This window comes from Melanerpes formicivorus, unplaced genomic scaffold (assembly GCF_026170545.1).
Source record: "Melanerpes formicivorus ecotype bairdi unplaced genomic scaffold, bMelFor1.0.p_v2 SCAF_60, whole genome shotgun sequence".
Classification (NCBI taxonomy): Eukaryota; Metazoa; Chordata; class Aves; order Piciformes; family Picidae; genus Melanerpes; species Melanerpes formicivorus.
This window is the reverse complement of record NW_027142412.1, coordinates 2,940,098-2,956,675: the sequence shown is the minus strand read 5'-3', so window position 1 is coordinate 2,956,675 and position 16,578 is coordinate 2,940,098. Positions and strand designations below refer to the sequence as shown.

Sequence of the window (16,578 nt, the reverse complement as noted above, 5' to 3'; positions counted from 1 at the left end):
GCTGCCTATAAATAGTCCCTTCCGGAGCCCGCACTGCAGCCTCAGCCTGTCCTTGCCTCCCTGGCTGCCAGCCAGCTGACTCTGCACAATCCCTGCAGCAAGGGGGGAGCTTTGCTGCATCCCTGGCCTTGGGGGGCCAGGTCCTGTGAGAGGAATCCCAGCACCCCCAAAACCTTGCAGCTCCCCCCCTAGGGCCTGGCTGGCCGAGCTGGGCTCCCTCCTGCCAAGGTCAGCATCCCTTGGGGGTCATTTCTCTCCTGGGGGTGTGATGCCTTCCCCAGGGAAAGCTGACAGACCCTCTCCCCACCCTGTGCAGTGCTGTGGCACGTGGGTTACAGCAGGCCCTACCCCACCTCGGGACTTGCTTTAACAAGAGGAGGAGGATGGGAAATAAACCAGAAGCAGCCAGTCAGATCCTTTGCAGAGCAGCTGGGGGGGGGCTGGCCCTGTTTGCAGGCCCACAGGGTGGTCTCCTTTCTGCCTGCTGTGGGGTGAGCTCACCCCCAGTAGCAACAGAGCTTTCCCTCAGAGGAAGTGGAGGTGATGGAAAGCCCCAGGGCCCCCCCCAGCCCTGGGTGTCTGATCCCATCCCCCCTAGCCCAGGCTCTCCTGCCTTCCTTAGTCATCCCCTCCTCCCCCCACCCCAGACAAGAGCCAGCAGAGCCAGAAGGTCTCTCTGAAGCACTTTATTTGGTTATTGCAGAGTAAGCAAACAAGAGTGGGCAGAGGTTCCTAGTGCAGTGTGTGTCTGTGAGCATCCCTGCAGCATCCAGCCTGCCCCCCCTCCCTCCTGCCCCCCTCTCCCAGTGCCTGGGGCACCTCTGGGAGGGGCAGTCATCACCCCAGCACCCACCCCCACCCCAAGCATTAGCACTCTGCCATCCATTGCACATACATAGATAATGCACTTGGTGGAGAAGCTGCCCCCAGGCCCTTCTCCGGGTTATAATTCAAGTGTAAATGTGGCTCTGGGGGGAGGAAGCTGCCAGCCAGACCACACCACGGCTGGGCCTCCCCCCGGCTGCATCTCGCTCAGGGACCTGCTGCCGTGGTGGAGCTTGGCCCACGCAGGGTTGCAGAGCAGCTCCCGGGGGCTCCGTGGCAGCCTGGCTCCCCCTCACTTCTTCCCCGCCGCGGGCACCGGCTCCGGGGCTTTGGCCTCCTTGCTGGAAGGAGCCTCGGCCTTGGGGGGCTCTTGACTGCCTTTGGGCTCCTCTTTGGGTTTGGCTTTAGCTTTGGGCTCCTCTGCCTTCTCCTTCTTGGGCTCCTCTGCCTTCTCCTTCTTGGGCTCCTCTGCCTTCTCCTTCTTGGGCTCCTCTGCCTTCTCCTTCTTGGGCTCCTCTGCCTTCTCCTTCTTGGGCTCCTCTGCCTTCTCCTTCTTGGGCTCCTCTGCCTTCTTCACAGCTGCTTTGCTGTCCTCCTGCTGAGGCTTTGGCACCTTCTCAGCCTTGCTTTCTTCTGCTGCCTTGGGGCTGGGCTTGGTGGTCTCTTTGACTGGGGCTGGAGGCTCAGGCACAGCAGCTGCCTTTTCCTCCTTGAGCTTCTCCTCCACCTTGGCTGGGACATCCTTCTTGGGAGCTTCCTCTTTCTTGCTCTCCTCAGGCTTGGAGGGAGCCTTCACCTCCTTGGGTGGCTCTTCCTTTGCAGGGGCTTTTGGCTCCTTTGGAGGGGAGGGGGTGGGCTCCTTGGCTGGGGCCACTTCCTGCTGGGGAGACTTGGCCTCCTCCTTCACAGATTTGACTTTCTCAGGGGACTTGACAGCTGGGCTCTTAGCCTCCTCCTTTGAGGGGGTTGGGGGCTTCTCAGGGGACTTCACAGCTGGGCTCTTGGCCTCCTCCTTTGAGGGGGTTGGGGTCTTCTCAGGGGACTTCACAGCTGGGCTCTTGGCCTCCTCCTTTGAGGGGGTTGGGGGCTTCTCAGGGGATTTGATAGATGGAAGTTTGGGTTCCTCTTTTGAGGGAGGTGCAGGCTTTTCAGGGGACTTCACAGCTGGGCTCTTGGCCTCCTCCTTTGCGGGGGTTGGGGGCTTCTCAGGGGACTTCACTATTGGGCTCTTGGCCTCCTCCTTTGAGGGAGGTGCAGGTTTCTCAGGGGACTTCACAGCTGGGCTCTTGGCCTCTTCCTTTGAGGGGGTTGGGGGTTTCTCAGGAGACTTCACAGCTGGGCTCTTGGCCCCTTCCTTTGAGGGGGTTGGGGGTTTCTCTGGGGACTTGACTATTGGGCTCTTGGCCTCCTCCTTGGAGGGGGGTGCAGGTTTCTCTGGGGACTTGACTGCTGGAGGCTTAGCCTCCTCCTTGGAGGGGGTTGGTGGCTTTTCAGGGGACTTGACTGCTGGAGGCTTGGGCTCCTCCTTTGAAGGGGATTCAGGTTTCTCTGGGGACTTAGCCTCCTCTTTTGCAGGAGATTTGGCCTCTTCACCCTCTGCTTCAGCTTTCTCCTCTTCTTCCTTCTCCTCCTCCTCTTTCTCCTCAGCTTTCTCCTCTTCAGCCTCTTTCTCAGCCTCCTCCTCCTCTGTGACCTCCTCAGTCACCTGGATTTCCTCTGTCTGCTCCTCCACAATCACTGTCTCCTTCTCAGATTTCTCCACCACCTTGATCAGCTCCTCACTCTTCACCTTGATGTTGGTGGTGATGCTGGGAGCCTTGGGGACCACCTCAGGGAAGGAGAGCATCCCAATGCCAGCCTCCATCCGATACTCCTCCCCTTCCAGGAGCTTTCTGCCGGGAAGAGACCAGGGCAGGGTAGTTAGCGATTGCTTCTCATCCAGCTCTCACCTCTCACGCCCAGGAGGTGCCAGCCATGCCCTGCAGCTCCATCTCCCTCCTTGCTCTGCTCTCAAAGGTTGACCAAACTCCTCCTACAGCCTGGGCAGTGCAGGTGTTCCCACCCTCCAATAAGCCATGCTCAGGGCTGAGGCAGCCACTCAGATGCTGCCTACCGCGATCTTGGAGGAGGGCTAGTGTCCTCCTCACCAAGAAGGGTCCTCATGAGCATCCCCAGGAGCCAGCACTAGGAACTGGGACCAGCACTGAGGTCCTCCCATCTTCCCCTTGCCCAGCCCTTACCTGTAGGCAGCAATTTCAATGTCCAAGGCCATTTTGACATTGAGCAGATCCTGGTACTCCCGGAGCTGAGCTGCCATCTCCCACTTGGTGTTCCTCAGCTCACTCTCAAGCTGCTGGATGGTTTCCTGTGGGCAGAGCAAGCAGCTGCTGACATGGAGGGGGGCATGGGGGCAACCTCCAGGAGAAAGGGACACAGAGCTCCCCTAAACAGTCCCGTGGGGCTCCAGGGGGGTGCTGCTCACCCAGCACCAGTGCCCTTCACAGAGGGGGCTGCAGACACAGAGGGAAGGGGACTCATCCAGGGGAGGTTTTCATCATGCACCACCTCAGCTGAGACCCAAGTCCCTGGCCCACTCCAGAGCTCCCTCTGGCAAGGACCAGCTGTGAGGACTTTCTAGGATTGAGGCTGGTGGTCACCAAACCCCAGTCTGAGGCTGCTGGGGATGGGACCAACGTTTTCAGTTCATGGCCACCACCAGCCACGTGCAGCCCTCTCTGCTGCCCCTCCCAGCTATGGGGCACACATTTGGTGGCATCTGTGACCCACAGAGGTAACACAACTCCATCATGAGTGAGGGACACAAGAGTCTGGATGCACCCTCAGGCTGTGGGTACCTGATCAGCAGGAGCTGGGGAAGCTCTAGACGCAACCCAGCAGCCCCCAGCAGAGGCTGCCCACTGCACCCCTTTACCTGGTAGGACAGGACATCTGCCTGATGACGCTCCTCTGAGTCCTGTCTCTGTCTCTCCAGCGACTCCTGGGTCCCTTTGAGGGCCTCGAGCTCGGTGGTCTTGGCCTGGAGCTGGCGGCGGTACTCGAGGATCTCCTCCTGGGCCAGGCGCATGGCGTCCGTGTTCACCTTGGCCACCTCTGAGAGCTTGTCCAGCCTCACTGCGCAGGGTAGGGAAGAGGAACTCAAACTCTTTATCAGGGCCTGTCCCCTGGGGCTTTGTCCTCTGCAGAGGCTCCCTGGCTGCGCTGGTGTTGCCAGCTTGTGCCTGCAGCACGGCAGCGAGCTGGAGGTGCCCGGGCAGGGGAGGCTGGATGGGTGCTGACTGCTTCCTGGCCTTGTTTCCCCGCGGATACTTCCCGAGAGCCTCCCCATCCCCTCCCGCTCCTGACACAGTCTGCGGGGCCCTCCGCAGCTGCCCTCTCGCCCTGCGGCCACACCCTGCCACGGCCGGCCTGGGGCCGGGTGCGGGAGGATTGCCGCAGCTCTCCGCAGCCGCCCCGGGGCACAGGGAGGGACGGCAGGCGGGGCGGGGGGGGCACAGCGCCCGCCGCTGTCCGAGGTGCTGCACGGCGCTGTCCGTGGTGCTGAACCCTCCCCCCCAATACCGTACTGCCCCCACCCCAGCGCAGAGGGACACGCCCTGCTGTTCCCCCACCCCGTCCCTCTCTGTGCCCCCCTGCCATGCAACCTGCCGCAACCACCTTGGCCCTGCTCCAGACGGGTGGGGACGACCAAGGGCACCCTGCGGTACGGGGGGGAGGGCGGCACCCCGAAAATATGGGGGTGACCGGGGCAGTGACCGCGCCACCCTCCCCGAAACGCAGTGCAAGGAGTCCGGGGGCAGCAGGGAGCTGATGGCAGAGGTATCCTAACACACCCTCAAGGCACAGTATATACAGGGGGGGTCGCTAATGCCCCCCTGGGGCACAGATACATGGCTGACGAGGGTGTACCTGGACTCCCCAGGGAGGGGTTACGCTGTGCATACAGGGGGAGGGGGTGGGGATGTCTCTGCTCTCCCCCAGGCAGAGTTTACCCCAAGGTCCTCTCGGAGCACCACAGGGGAGTCCCTGTTCCCCTGGGTACGGGGAGGACGCGGGGACGGGACAGGTGCTACCGGCTGGCCCCTCCGCGGGATGCGGCGCAGGACAACGCACACAAACTCACCACGGAACCACTCCTCAGCCTGGAGGGTGCTGCGAGCCGCCGTCCCCTCCAGCTGAGCCCGCAGGTCACGGAGAGCGGCGGTGACCCCGGGGCGGAGAGCGGAGGGAGGCTCGGCGGGGAGTTCGGGTCGGGCTCCCCGCAGCAACGCTCCGACCTCCGCCCGGTGCTGCCGCCGCAGCAGCTCCGCTTCTTCCCGCAGGGCCCGGGCTCGCTCCTCCAGCGGGCCCCGAGCCCGTTCCTCCTGCGCGGAGCTCTGGGCCAGCCCGCGGGCAGTCGCTTCTAGCTCTGCTCGCTGCCGGGCCTCTTCCTCCAGCCTCCCCCGGAGGGCGGCCACGTCCTCAGCCAGGCGGGCCCGCTCCAGCCGCAGCTGCCCCTTCTCCGCTGCCAGCCGCAGCACCGTGCCCCGCATGTCGCGCAGCTCCCGGGCGTACAGCTCGCCCATGGCCGAGCGGCCCGCCTGCTGCTGCCGCAGTGCCGCCGCTTCCGCCGCCAGCGCCCGGTTCTGCTGCTCCAGAGCCCGCACCCGTTCGATGTAACCGGCGAACCGATCGTTCAGCACCTGGAGCAGCTCCTTCTCATTCCGCGCCCGCGGTTCGCCATTCAGCGAGTCCAGGCTCTCGGTGGAGGAAGCGGCTGCACTGCCGCCTCCAACTACCGTCGCCCCCCGAGCCCGACCCACTACCGGGCCCGGCCACGAGTAGAAGCCGCTGGAGGAAGCGGCGGAGCGCGGGGGAAGCCGGCCCGGGTCCTTGCGGAGCCCCCCCGGGGGGCCCAGCAGCGTCTCCAGCATCAGGCTCATGCTTGACCCCCGCCCTCGCTGCGGCACCGTCGCTGCCTTCCCGTTTTATAGGGTTCGGGTCGGCCGCTCCGCCCCGCCACCGGCAACGGGGATGGGCACCAACACCGGCACCGCCCTGCGCCGCAGCCCCGCGGGGGGTGACACACGGCCACGGAGCGGGTGGGGTGCGGGGACCCGTGACTAGGAGCGAGGACCACCTCGGCAGCAGAGCGGGAGGCACCCGGGCGGAGCCGGACCTCCGGGGAGAGAGAGCGGGAAAAGGGGACCGCCGGGGCGGGAGCCCGGACGCCCAGCCAAAGAGTGAGGACCCACAGGAGCAAACCGGCGGAATCCCCAGAAATGGAAAATGGGAGCCCGGGAATGGAGCTGAGATCCTCGGGAAGAGAGCGGGACCCCCGGATATGGAGCAGAGACCACCCAGGACAGGGCAGGGCCCCGCCGCGGGGTGACGGAGAGTGGAGGGACCCCCGGGAGGAACACAGGCAACGCCCTCTCAGGAGCAGGGTGCCGGGGCAGGGACCCTGAGCGGCAGTGTGTGTGTTTCAGTGCCAGCACCCCACAACTCCGTGCACCCCTCGGCCCTGCTGGCGGTCAGGGTCGGGGGCTACTATTAGCTGGGGCGGGGCCACCCGGCTGCCAAAGCGGGCCACCAGGACCCCCCCGCCTCGCCCGGGCTGGGGGCACTCCAACAAGGACGGGGGCGGCCAGGGCTGTAGAGGGCAGCGGGGGTGACTCCCACTGCAGCCCCACCCCAAACCTGCCCTGGAAGTGAGCTGGGAGAGCCCGGGGCGTCCGCCGGTACGGACCGCCCGGCCAACAGCCAATCAGCACTCGCCGATCACCTGGCCAGTCAGCACTCGCGACCAATCAGCACTCTAAGGCAGCCTGATCAATCAGCACTCGCGGAGCACCTGGCCAGTCAGCACGCCCAGCCAATCAGCACTCCGGGCGCCGGACACGGGGCTGACCCCGGGCCGGGCAGGGGCTGGGGCCGGGCAGGGGCTGGCTCTACAGTTGAGGCGGTGCTGGACATGGGGTTGGGATGAGTCGGGCAGAAGCTGGACAGAAGAGCCCTGAAAATTGTGGGTCCCACCACTTCTGAGCCCTTCCACTTCACAGGCATGGGACCAGGACGAGCTCAGCTTCAAAACTGAACGTGTCCAGCTCCTGCTCCGCCAGGGAAAGCGCCAGCACTGGCTGCTGCTGTCCATCCTTACAGACCCTTGGCAACTACTACACAGACCCCCCAGAAATGTGGGGGTGCCACCTTTACCTCCTTATCTCATGGTGCTTCACTTTGTGCTCTATTTTTGCACTGTAAAAGAGCTGTTTCAAACCCGAGATTCTCACCCTGTGGCAGTGCCAGCACTGAATGCTGCTGCCCATCCTTGAAAGCTCTTGGCAACCATTTCATAGCCTCAGGAAATGTGAGCCTCTGCCTTTACCTTAGCTTCTAACCCACGACGATTCACAAAGATCTGTAGTCAGGCTTGGCAAAGAGCTCGGGTTCAAAGCTGACAGCGTCCTGCTTGGTCTCCAGCAGGGGCCAGTGCCAGCGCTGCTGTCTCTCCTCACTGTTCCTCGGTAAGCATTTCATAGCCCCAAGAAATCTGAGGGGACAAACTTCACTTATCTTCTAACCCCCAGATCTTCACTTTGTGCTCTGCTCAGCTTCTGGAAACACCTGGCTCAAAACTCGAGAGCGTGCAGCTCCAGCTCCAGCTCGGGAAGTGCCACCTGGGGGTGCCTCCATTCCTTGAGCTTCCATCTTCTGTGCTTCACTCCCTGTTCTCTTCGGGATCTGTTAAAGCTCAGGTCCAAACTGACCACCTCCAGCACCGCTGGCCCAGCTGACCAATCAGCACAGCCAATCAATACACACAAAGCTCAACCAATCAGCAGGCACCTGAGGCCCAGCTTGCCCACTGGTAAGCAGAGCCCAGCCAATCAGCACCCAAGTGCATCCAACCCAGCCAATCAGCATCCGGGTACCGCCAGTGCAGCCAATCAGCACTCTTGCGGACCGCTGGCCCTAGCTGGGGTCCCTGGTGCGGGGGTTGGCAGGGTGACAGCCATAGCCCCCCAGTGAGCTGCAGAGCCTGCTGGGATGGCAGGGGAGCCCTGTCCCCAGGGCCATGCTGCCACCACTGTCCTCTGCAGCCGCCCTGCTCTGTGGCCTGCTCCAGGTCATCACCACCAGCCTGTGTGTCTCCCTACTCCCGTGGTCCCCCACGAGTGGGGGAGCGGCTGTGAAGCCTGTAGGGGATGCAGCTGGTAGGGGGTGACAAGGTGTGACCCTGTCCCTGCATCATTCTGCTCCACCTCCCCTGTCCCCGTGCCCTATTCCCTGTCCCACCTCTTCTTCTACCTTCCGTGCTGTCCCCGCTGCCCACATCGCTCTGCTTCCACCTGCTCTGTCCCTCGCCCCTATCCCTGTGCTCTATATCCCTCTCCTGTCCCCCTCCCCTGGCCCTACGTCCTCTCTCCGCTCCCTGTCCCCCTCCCCTGGCCCCGCTCCTCGTCTCCCGGCCCCGCCCCGGCCCCGCCCCCACCTGTGCTGGCCCCGCCCCGGAAGCTCTGCCCCGCGCGGCTCTCACTTCCGCCGTGCCAGTGGCAGCGGGAGGCGGCTGTGGCAGGTACGGGCCGGGGCCGGGCCGGGCCGGGGGTGGTGGGGCCCAGCTGGCAGCCGTGGCGCCGCCGTGCGGCCGTGCGCGGTGTAGGAGCTGCTGCGGGCAGCGGCCGTGGGCCGGGCCGGGGCCCTCTGCCGCCTCGGAGCGGGCCGGACCCCCCGGGCCCGTACCCCCCGGGCCCGTCCCGCTGCCCTGCTCTGGAGCCGTGTGCCCCTTCCTGCCCCGGGACCGGGATCTTCCTGCCCCGGGACCGGGATCTTCCTGCCCCGGACCCCTGTCTCCTGTCCCTCCGCCTGCTCCGGGGCCGCTCTCCGGCTCCCGCCCGCCCGCCCCGGCCCGCATCGCAGGCTGTGGGCCCTGGGGCTGCAGCTCCGCCCGTGCCCTCAGCAGCTCCGTGGCCTGGAGTTGCTCCTCAGGGCCGCCTGGGCGCCTGCTGCTCTCCCCACGGCCGTGCTCCCCAGCGCCGCAGCAGCCAGGGGAGCCTCTGGAGCCACCCTAGACACCCCGGCTGGTGGGCAGCGTGGGCAGCCTGCCTGGGGCACCTGCTGGGCTGCGAGGCCCGGGGTGGTCGCTCTGCCTCCTCTCCACGGCAGCAGGCAGGGCCGCAGCGGCCCTGGGCCCTGGCTGGCAGCACAGAGCCTGGAGCCCTCTGCTCTGGGGCAGGAGGTAAAAGGACTTGAGAGCTGCTGGGCACCCCGGGCTCGTCCTGGGGGCCGTGGGGTGCTGGCTGCTCTTGGTGGAGGGGGAGATGCATGTTGGGGTGCTGTGTGGTGGGGCAGAGGGGGCTGGGGTGGCCTTAGGGCCTGACAGCCTTTGTGTACTGCTGGTGCTCACTTCTCAGGGCCACTGATGGAGAGTAGGGAGAGGCTCTGTGAAGATCTGTGGGGAGAGGCTGACACTGGGTTCTGCTGGGCAAGGAACCTGCTGGGAGCTGGGCATGGATGGAGGGAAGGCACCAGGCTCATGTCTTGTGCTCACTGCAGGCTTTAGGGGGGGAACCCCCTGAACTTGATTGAAAGGAGTACTGAAGCTCAAAGGTTTCATAGGTGTCCTCCTGCTCCACAGCTGCTTTTTGTGTGACAGAGCTGCAAGCCCTGGCAGGATGCCCTCCCTGAGCAGCAGTGGGGCTCAGGTGGGGTTTTCCCACTTGCTCTGGCCCAGGCTGTGGGATTCCAGTGGGGGCCTTGGAGAGCTGTTGGATTGTCACGTTCCAGACTTGGCTGTGCAGCCAAGGGCTGCTTCCCCTGTGGCTCAAGCCACTGCAGTCAATGAAATTGGCACTGTGGGATGCCCTCAGGGGCCTTCCAGAGCTCTTGCTCCTTATCTGGCTCCAGGCAGGCTGGGTGGTGGTCCTGGAGCCCTGTAGAGCCTGGCTATGCAGGAGCATGTGCCCTCTGCTGTGGGAAGCTGTCCTGGGGCTGCTGCTGTGTCCCAGCACCTCCAGAACAAGATCCTCAGCACCTCTGAGGGTGCCCAGCTGGCATTTTGGGAGGGAGCTGTTATCCTTACTCCAGGTGACCTTAGGGCTTGTGCTGCTGCAGTTCCCCCCTGGCCCTCCAGAGCAGGGCCAGAGGAGGCCTCTGCTGGGAGGCCAGGCTGAGAGAGTTGGGGTTGTGCAGATGGGAGAAGAGAAGGCTCCAGGGAGACCTCCTGGTGGCCTTGCAGTGCTGAGAGGGCTGAGCAGAAAGCTGGGGACAGAGTTCTGAGCAGGGGCTGCTGTGCCAGGACAAGGGGGGATGGTTTGAAACTGAAAGAGGGAGATTGAGAGTGGAGAGCAGGGAGAAATGTTTGACTCTGAGGGTGGGGAGAGCCTGTGCCAGGCTGCCCTGAGAGGTGGGAGCTGCCCCATGGCTGGAGGCCTTCCAGGTGAGGTTGTGTGAGGCTCTGAGCAGCCTGCTGTGGTTGCAGCTGTCCCTGCTGGCTGCAGGGGGTTGGCCTGGATGAGCTTTACAGGTTCCCTAGACCCCAAACCCAGTCTGTGGTTGTGGGAATCAGGAGAAGCCTCTTGGGTCTTTCTCTTCCCCACTGCTCTGCAGGGTTTGCTGCCCAAGGCTGGGGGCACACAGTGCTGCTGGGAGGTGTGGGGAGCCCTCCCCACCTGAGCCTGCTTGGCCTGCAGTGACTCGAGGTTGCTTCAGCTCCCCAGGGGCTGGCTGTGTCAAGGCCCCACAGCTTTGTGTTCAGGGTGGTTTTTCTCTGCCTCAGTTGTCTTTAGCTGTGCCAGCTCCACCTCAGGCCCTTGGCTTGCAGCTGCAGGAGGATGTTGCTTGCCTGTGGGGCTTTTCTTCCCCTGCTCACCTTCAGCTGACCCTGCTTTCAAGGCAGGCTGTTTCCCAGAAGCTCAGCCTTGGACTTCCTGCTCCTCCTGGCCTGTAAAGTGGAAGGGGAGGGAAGCACAGGCCCCTGAGGTGTGTTTGCAGGGGGCTGGAGTGGGGGCATCTCCCTCCCTTTGCTTCCTTCCCTCCCATCTGTCTCATCAGACCCTCCTCAAGGCTCATGAGCTCCTGCTCTGGGCTGTCACAGAGTCTGCAGAGGGATCAGTGAGGCTGCAGGGAGCCCTCTCCTGTGCCAGGCAGAGGTCTGGCTCTGCTGGGTGGGGTCTAAGTGCTGGAGATGCTTTGGTGGCTCCCTGGGTTCTGGAGTCTCCCTCTCAGGGGATACTCAAAACCTGTGTGATGCATTCCTGTGTGTTCTGCTCTGGGTGCTCCTGCTCTGGCAGGGGGTTGGACTGGATGAGCTTTCCAGGTCCCTTCCAGCCCCCAACACTCTGTGATTCATTCCTCAGGAAGAGCAGTGGCAGCCTCCCCACTTCTCTCCCTAGCAGCCAGGTTCTGGTGCTGGGAGCTGAAGGGCTCCTGTCAGCAGCATCCTGGCCCTCAGGGATGGAGGAATTGGTCTGAAGCAGGGTGGTAAAAGTAGCTGGAGGCTGCCAACAAGTTCTCCTCTTCCCCTCAGAGGGGAGAGCAGTGGCACCAGTGCTGGTTTCTTGTCCCTGCTGCCTCTGGGAGGCTCCATGCCGTGGCTGCTGCTGCTGTCCCAGGTTTAGCAGCAGTTCTCCTCCCAGGGCAGATGGATTTGGGAGCCTGCTGGCCTGGCAGCTGGGAGGAAGGGGATGGCTGAGCTCTGCTGTGTGAATGGGGAGGATGTTTGCCACCCTGAGGCAGGTGGAAGGGATGTGTGGGAGGTAGAGTGATGTGGCCTCCTCCCTAGGGGTGTTCAAGGCCAGGTTGGTTGAGGCTTCAGCAGCCAGGCCTAGCTGAGAGGTGTTCCTGCCCATGGGGGGGAGGTTGGAGCAGATGATCTCTGAGGTCCCTTCCAACCTGAGCCATGGCACCTGCCAGGAGGGCTTGCTGATGCCATCAGCTCTGCTTCCACCCTCAGCAAGGCCTTTGGAGAGGAGGTTTCCTACCACCTCTTGGCTGTGGGGACCTCCCAAGAGCAGGGCAGGGCTTAGGTGCTGCAAGGTCCCTCGAGCCCTGCTCCACGTTCCCAGAGGGGGGAGGGTTGTGCCTCTTGTCCTCAAAAGGAGCCTGAGGAGCCTGAGCTTGGTGTGGTTGGGCTCTGGGTGCTCCCCACCAACACCCAGCTGCTGCTTTGCCACCAAGTCCCTGCAGACACTTCCAGCTCCTTGGATCCTGTTGGGAGGAGCAGCTTGCCAGAGGGCAGGGTAACATCTGAGCCACCACAGGGGCAGGGACTCCATGTAGTGGCTGCACAGCTGGGATCCTGCTTTCCTGCTGCTGCTGCTGCCCTGCTCAGCTCCTTCCTGGGAGCTCACTGAGTCCTGGGCTGTTCTTCCCAGCCTGGAAGGGAGCTGGGTGGGAATGGCTGGAGCCTGGGGAGCAGATGCCTGCTCCTGGCTCTGCATCTTGCTGTCTGCAGAGGAGCTCCTGCTGCCCACTTGGCTCACTGGGTGGAGGGTGCTCAGCAAGGGCAGAGCATTTGCAGCTTGCTGTGGTGACTCTGAACCATCAGGTCTGTCCAAACCAGACCTGGACCTGACCCCCCCTCTGCTCCAGTGTGCTGGGTTTGCTGCTGGGCTCCAGCCTGGGGCACTGGCTCCTGCCCTGTCTGTCCCTTTGCCTGCTTCAAGCTGGACACAGGTGAAGAGGGATGGAGCTGGGGCGGTGCAGGAGCTGCTCTGCAGTCCCTGAACCACTTCTGTGCCCTCCTGGGAGCTGCAGCCAGGCAGCAGCACTGGAGCCTGCCCAAGGGCTGAGCTCCGGGGAATTCACCTTCAGCAGGGCCGTGCCAGTGATGGTTGCATCCTGCAGCTGTGGAGGGGCTGCAGGCTGCTGAGCACCCAGCTGTGCTGCTGAGCACCCAGCTGTGCTGCTGAGCACCCAGCTGTGCTGCTGAGCACCCAGCTGTGCTGCTGCTTGGAGCCTCACATCCCCCTGCTCTTGCTTGTGCCGCCGGGGAGGAGCGAGGGCTGTGCCTTAACTCCGGAGCTCAGGCTGCAGGCAGAGGCTGGGCTTTGAGCTTTGGAGGCTGCTTTTGGCAGTGCAGGGATGGAAGGGGCAGGGGAGGTGGGTGGCCCTGCCTGTCTCAGCAGTGAGTGGGGCTGGGGGATGGCTCCAACGTGCCGCAGGAAGGCAGCAGGCTGGGTTCAGCCGGCTGCAGAAACGCCCTGGTGGGCTTCAGGTTTGCTCTCCAGGCACTTCTGCAGCGCAGAGGCTGCCTGTGAGCCAGGCTGGAGGGGCTGCAGTAAATCCTCCTTCCCTTTCCTCCCTCTCTGGCAGGACAGGAGCCGCAGGGAGGTGCAGAGAGCTGCTGCAGCGCGGCCCCGGAGCTCCCGCTGCTGGCTGGAGAGCTGCTCGCCACCTAGGGGCAAAGCAAGGCCCTCCAGGAGTCCCAGGTAACTGAAGCAGGGAGCAGCCTTTGGCTGCATGCCCAGGAAGCTGCTGGCTCCCAGGGCAGCCTTGCAGGGCTGGGTGGCACCTTCCCCCCTCCCCCAGCAGCATCACAGAACTGTTTGCTGGGAAAGCCCTTTAGGATCTCTGAGGTCAGCCATCCATAGCCCTGCCCAGTCTGGTGCTGGACCATGGCCCTCAGCACCACCTCCCTGCAGCTTTTAAACACCCAGGCTGTGCTGCCAGCCCTGAGCCCATGCAGACTCTTCCTCTCTCCCTGCCTGCAGCTGGCTCTGCTCTGTGTGCTCTTCCCCAGCCCCCAAATACTCTCTGTGTCGCTGCTGGGATCCCTCCCCAGCCTGGACAGGGAGCAGAGGAGGCAGTGCCAGTTCCCCTGCTCTGCTCTCAGGGCTCTGCTGCATTTGGCTCTCCAGAGGCTCATTTGCATTTTACAGAGGTTTGCAAGCTTGCTGGTGTTCCTCCCTCTCCTCTCCCCTCTGCTGCTGCCCCTCCCAAGCTGCAAGGCCACTGCAGGCTTTCAAGGACAGCCCTGCCTGCTGCAGGCAAGATGCTGAAACAGCCCTGAAAAAGAAAGCTCCCTGACCTTTAAGAAGGAGCTGTCTGCTGCCTGCACCCCAGGCTCCCCCAGCCTGCCAAGCCACAGCTCTGCCCTGAACTGCCTGAACTGTATCATGCAGCCCCAAGTGCTGGCTGGGAGCCTGCTGCTTTTAAAGCCACACTGCTGGAGAAGGGCTGAGGCTCCTTTTGATCCTGCTGGCTGCTGGCAGGACCTTCAGCTGTGCTTTGCCCTCGCTCTGGCACTGGGCTGAGCCTCAGGCTTTGCTCAGTTCCTCTTTCCAGGCAGGTGTGAGGAAGGGCTTGGGAGGAATTCTCCCTGGAGAAGGGATTCTTGGGTGGGGAGACAGAAGCTCAGGGGAGATCACTGAGCCCTCAGAGTGGGTGCAAGAGCTGCCCAGCCCTTGTCACTGTTCAGCTCAGCTCAGATGTCTGCCCTAAAGGAAGGGGGAAAGGGAGAGCTTGGGGTTAAGGGATAGGGCACTCAGCCCTCTGCAGGCTACCCCTCTGGATGAGCCAAGCTAAGCAGCTGCTGGTGAGAGAAGCAAGCTGGGGCTGGAGCCTGAGCAGGGGTAAATGCTGGTGTTTTCAGCAGCTGTTCTCCTCCTCCTCCCCCTCATCCTCCTTGTTAGTGAACAGCTCTCAGCAGAGCCTGTGATGTGCCAGCCTGGCTGCAAGGAGCTTGCTCTCCCCAGGAGAATGGGAGCTGAGGGCTTCTCTGGGTGCTTCATCTTAGTGTGGCTCTTCCTGTGAGGTCCCAAGCTCCTTCCCTCCCCTGGCTCTTCCTTCCCAGAGCTCTGGGTAGTGACTCCAACAAGGAAACTCAGAGAGCTCCCAGCCCTTACCCTCTCTGCTCTGCCTTTCCCTCAGGGACGTGCTGCCAGCTGGAGGCCACCATGACAGACTCAAAGTACTTCACCACCACAAAGAAAGGTAAGGGAGGGAGCAGGAGGCTCACCCAGTTCCCCACATAACCAGGCTGCTCTTGCACCCTGGGGAGGGCTGATCCCTGCAGGGAGGTGCCAGCCCTCCTGGGAGTGCCCTGAGCCCATGCAGGATGCTGTGGCTGACAGCTTGCTCTGATGCAGCCAGCTTGGCTCCTGCATTCCCATGGGGTCAGAGCACTGTGCCACCAGCCCCCCCAGGCCCAGACAAGGCTGTTGGTGGTGCCTGAGTGGCTGTTGGTGCCTGAGTCACTGGACTCAGCAGCCCAGGAGCAGCTGTGGGAATTGGTCCCCACCCAGAGCTCCCCTGGGCTGGGAGTGTTCACCTTAAGCACTTGCCAGCCAGAGGAGTTAACTGGGAGGGAAGCCACTTGGCATCTTCCCCTTCAGCCTGCTTGCCCAGGGGTAAATAAAGAGCTCAGCATGGCTTCACTGAGCAGCAGGCAATGCCCCTGGGCTGGGGCAGGAGCCACTGGTGGCCCCAGCAAGGGGCTGGGCTGGGGGGGTGCTGCCATGCACGTGCAGAGCAGGATTTAGGAGCTCCCACCTCCTGTGTGGGCTTCCCAAAATCCACCTCTGTGGCTCCACTGGTGCCTGCTGGGGTTGTGGTGGGCTCCCCAGGTAGGGGAGGGCTCACAGCAGCCATGTGGGGGCTGTGGCTTGGCTCTGTGCTGTGCTAAGCCCCACACAGCCCAAAAGAGCAACAGAGAGACCCTGTGGCCCGTGCTGGGGGCGTGGGGTGCTGGTGGTTGTCACTCCTGAGGCACATCCCAGCCCTGCAGCCCTCCAGGGCTCTCTCAGGGGCTGGAGGAGATGCAAGGATGTGCAGCTTGTCTCTGTTTCCATGGATCAGAGCTGAGCCCTCAGGGAGGTATCTGGGGAGTTAAATTCCCCTTCTTCCAGCTCCTGGCAGCCTGGAGGCTGGCAAAGGAACCGCAGCAAGCAATGAGTGGGAGCTAGGCTGACCCTTTCCTGGGCTCAGCAGCCAGCAGAGGGGGTGGGTGCCCCATCCCCTGCCCCTGAGCTCTCCCTCTGCCCCTTCCTTCAGGGGAGATATTTGAGCTGAAAGCTGAGCTGAACAGTGACAAGAAGGAGAAGAAGAAGGAGGCAGTGAAGAAGGTGATCGCCTCCATGACCGTGGGCAAAGATGTCAGGTGTGTGCCAGGGCTGCCAAGCCGTGCCAGGAGGGAGCCTGGCTGCCACTGGGGGGGCTCCCATTTGCTGGTGCCTCAAGGGAGGGTTTTGTGCTGGTTTTCATCTGGGGCAAGGCCTGGGTGAGCTCCTGGCCACAGCTTCACCACCTGCCAGGGGAGGGAAATGTGGGAGCGTGGCCGGCTGGCAGGCAGGGGCTTGCCTGGCTTTGGGGTAAGCTGGCTGAAAGAGGATTGCTCTGGCTGCCAGAGCAGTTGGTGGGATTACTGCTGCTTCCTTCAAGTGCTGCTAACAAGCAGCAGGACCTCCCTCTGAGCCCTTACAGCAGAGGGGCAGTGGCTGCTGCGGTGTCTGTCAGCCTTTGGCAGCCCCTCCAGCCCCAGAGAGCTGCTTCTCCCCCTTCCCCTCTGTCCATCTGCAGGAGCAGCAGGTGGCCTCTGGGTCCCTCCTGCCCACACTGACCTGGCCCTGCACACCCTTGGTGCTTACATGGGATGTCAGCACTGTGCTTTTCACAGTCCCCTGGGGAGGAGGTGGAGGGAGCAACACAGCCTGGGCTCAGTGCTGGGGGAAGTGCTGTGGCCCCAGCCCCCAGAGCCCTCGCAGCAGTTGGCCACCAGGCGTGGCAGGCACTTGCCTGAGGGCTCAGCAGAAGCTG

The 16,578-nt window shown here is 63.2% G+C and overlaps 2 protein-coding genes across 6 annotated transcripts in view; one reads left to right on the top strand and one right to left on the bottom strand.

Annotated features, from left to right (window-relative positions):
- Window positions 1-864: 864 nt before the first annotated feature.
- On the bottom strand, window positions 865-5,772 carry NEFH (neurofilament heavy chain). The gene is made up of 4 exons (XM_068161825.1): window positions 4,967-5,772; window positions 3,758-3,957; window positions 3,066-3,190; window positions 865-2,717 (listed from the first exon to the last, which is right to left on the bottom strand). The coding sequence occupies exons 1-4, from the start codon at window positions 5,763-5,765 to the stop codon at window positions 1,118-1,120; spliced, it is 2,724 nt and encodes a 907-aa protein (XP_068017926.1). The 5' UTR covers window positions 5,766-5,772; the 3' UTR covers window positions 865-1,117.
- Window positions 5,773-8,358: 2,586 nt separating this feature from the next.
- Window positions 8,359-16,578, top strand: part of AP1B1 (adaptor related protein complex 1 subunit beta 1) — a 30,540-nt gene continuing 22,320 nt past the window's right edge. For 3 of the 5 annotated variants that reach the window (XM_068161824.1, XM_068161823.1, XM_068161820.1), the window contains exons 1-4: window positions 8,359-8,401; window positions 13,138-13,253; window positions 14,695-14,757; window positions 15,817-15,922. In XM_068161824.1, coding sequence (XP_068017925.1) covers window positions 14,721-14,757; window positions 15,817-15,922 — 143 coding nt within the window. In that variant the 5' untranslated portion in view covers window positions 8,359-8,401; window positions 13,138-13,253; window positions 14,695-14,720. The remainder of the gene's footprint in view (window positions 8,402-13,137; window positions 13,254-14,694; window positions 14,758-15,816; window positions 15,923-16,578) is intronic. The other 2 variants (XM_068161821.1, XM_068161822.1) reach the window with 2 other exon arrangements.

What these genes read in the sequence shown, in the direction of transcription:
- NEFH (XM_068161825.1), bottom strand. Translation starts at nt 5,765, where the DNA reads ATGAGCCTGATGCTGGAGACGCTGCTGGGCCCCCCGGGGGGGCTCCGC. An exon ending in GGCTGAGGAGTGGTTCCGTG is followed by an intron (nt 3,958 to 4,966) that starts GTGAGTTTGTGT and finishes TACCCTGCGCAG; the next exon opens with TGAGGCTGGACAAGCTCTCA. An exon ending in ATTGAAATTGCTGCCTACAG is followed by an intron (nt 2,718 to 3,065) that starts GTAAGGGCTGGG and finishes TCTTCCCGGCAG; the next exon opens with AAAGCTCCTGGAAGGGGAGG.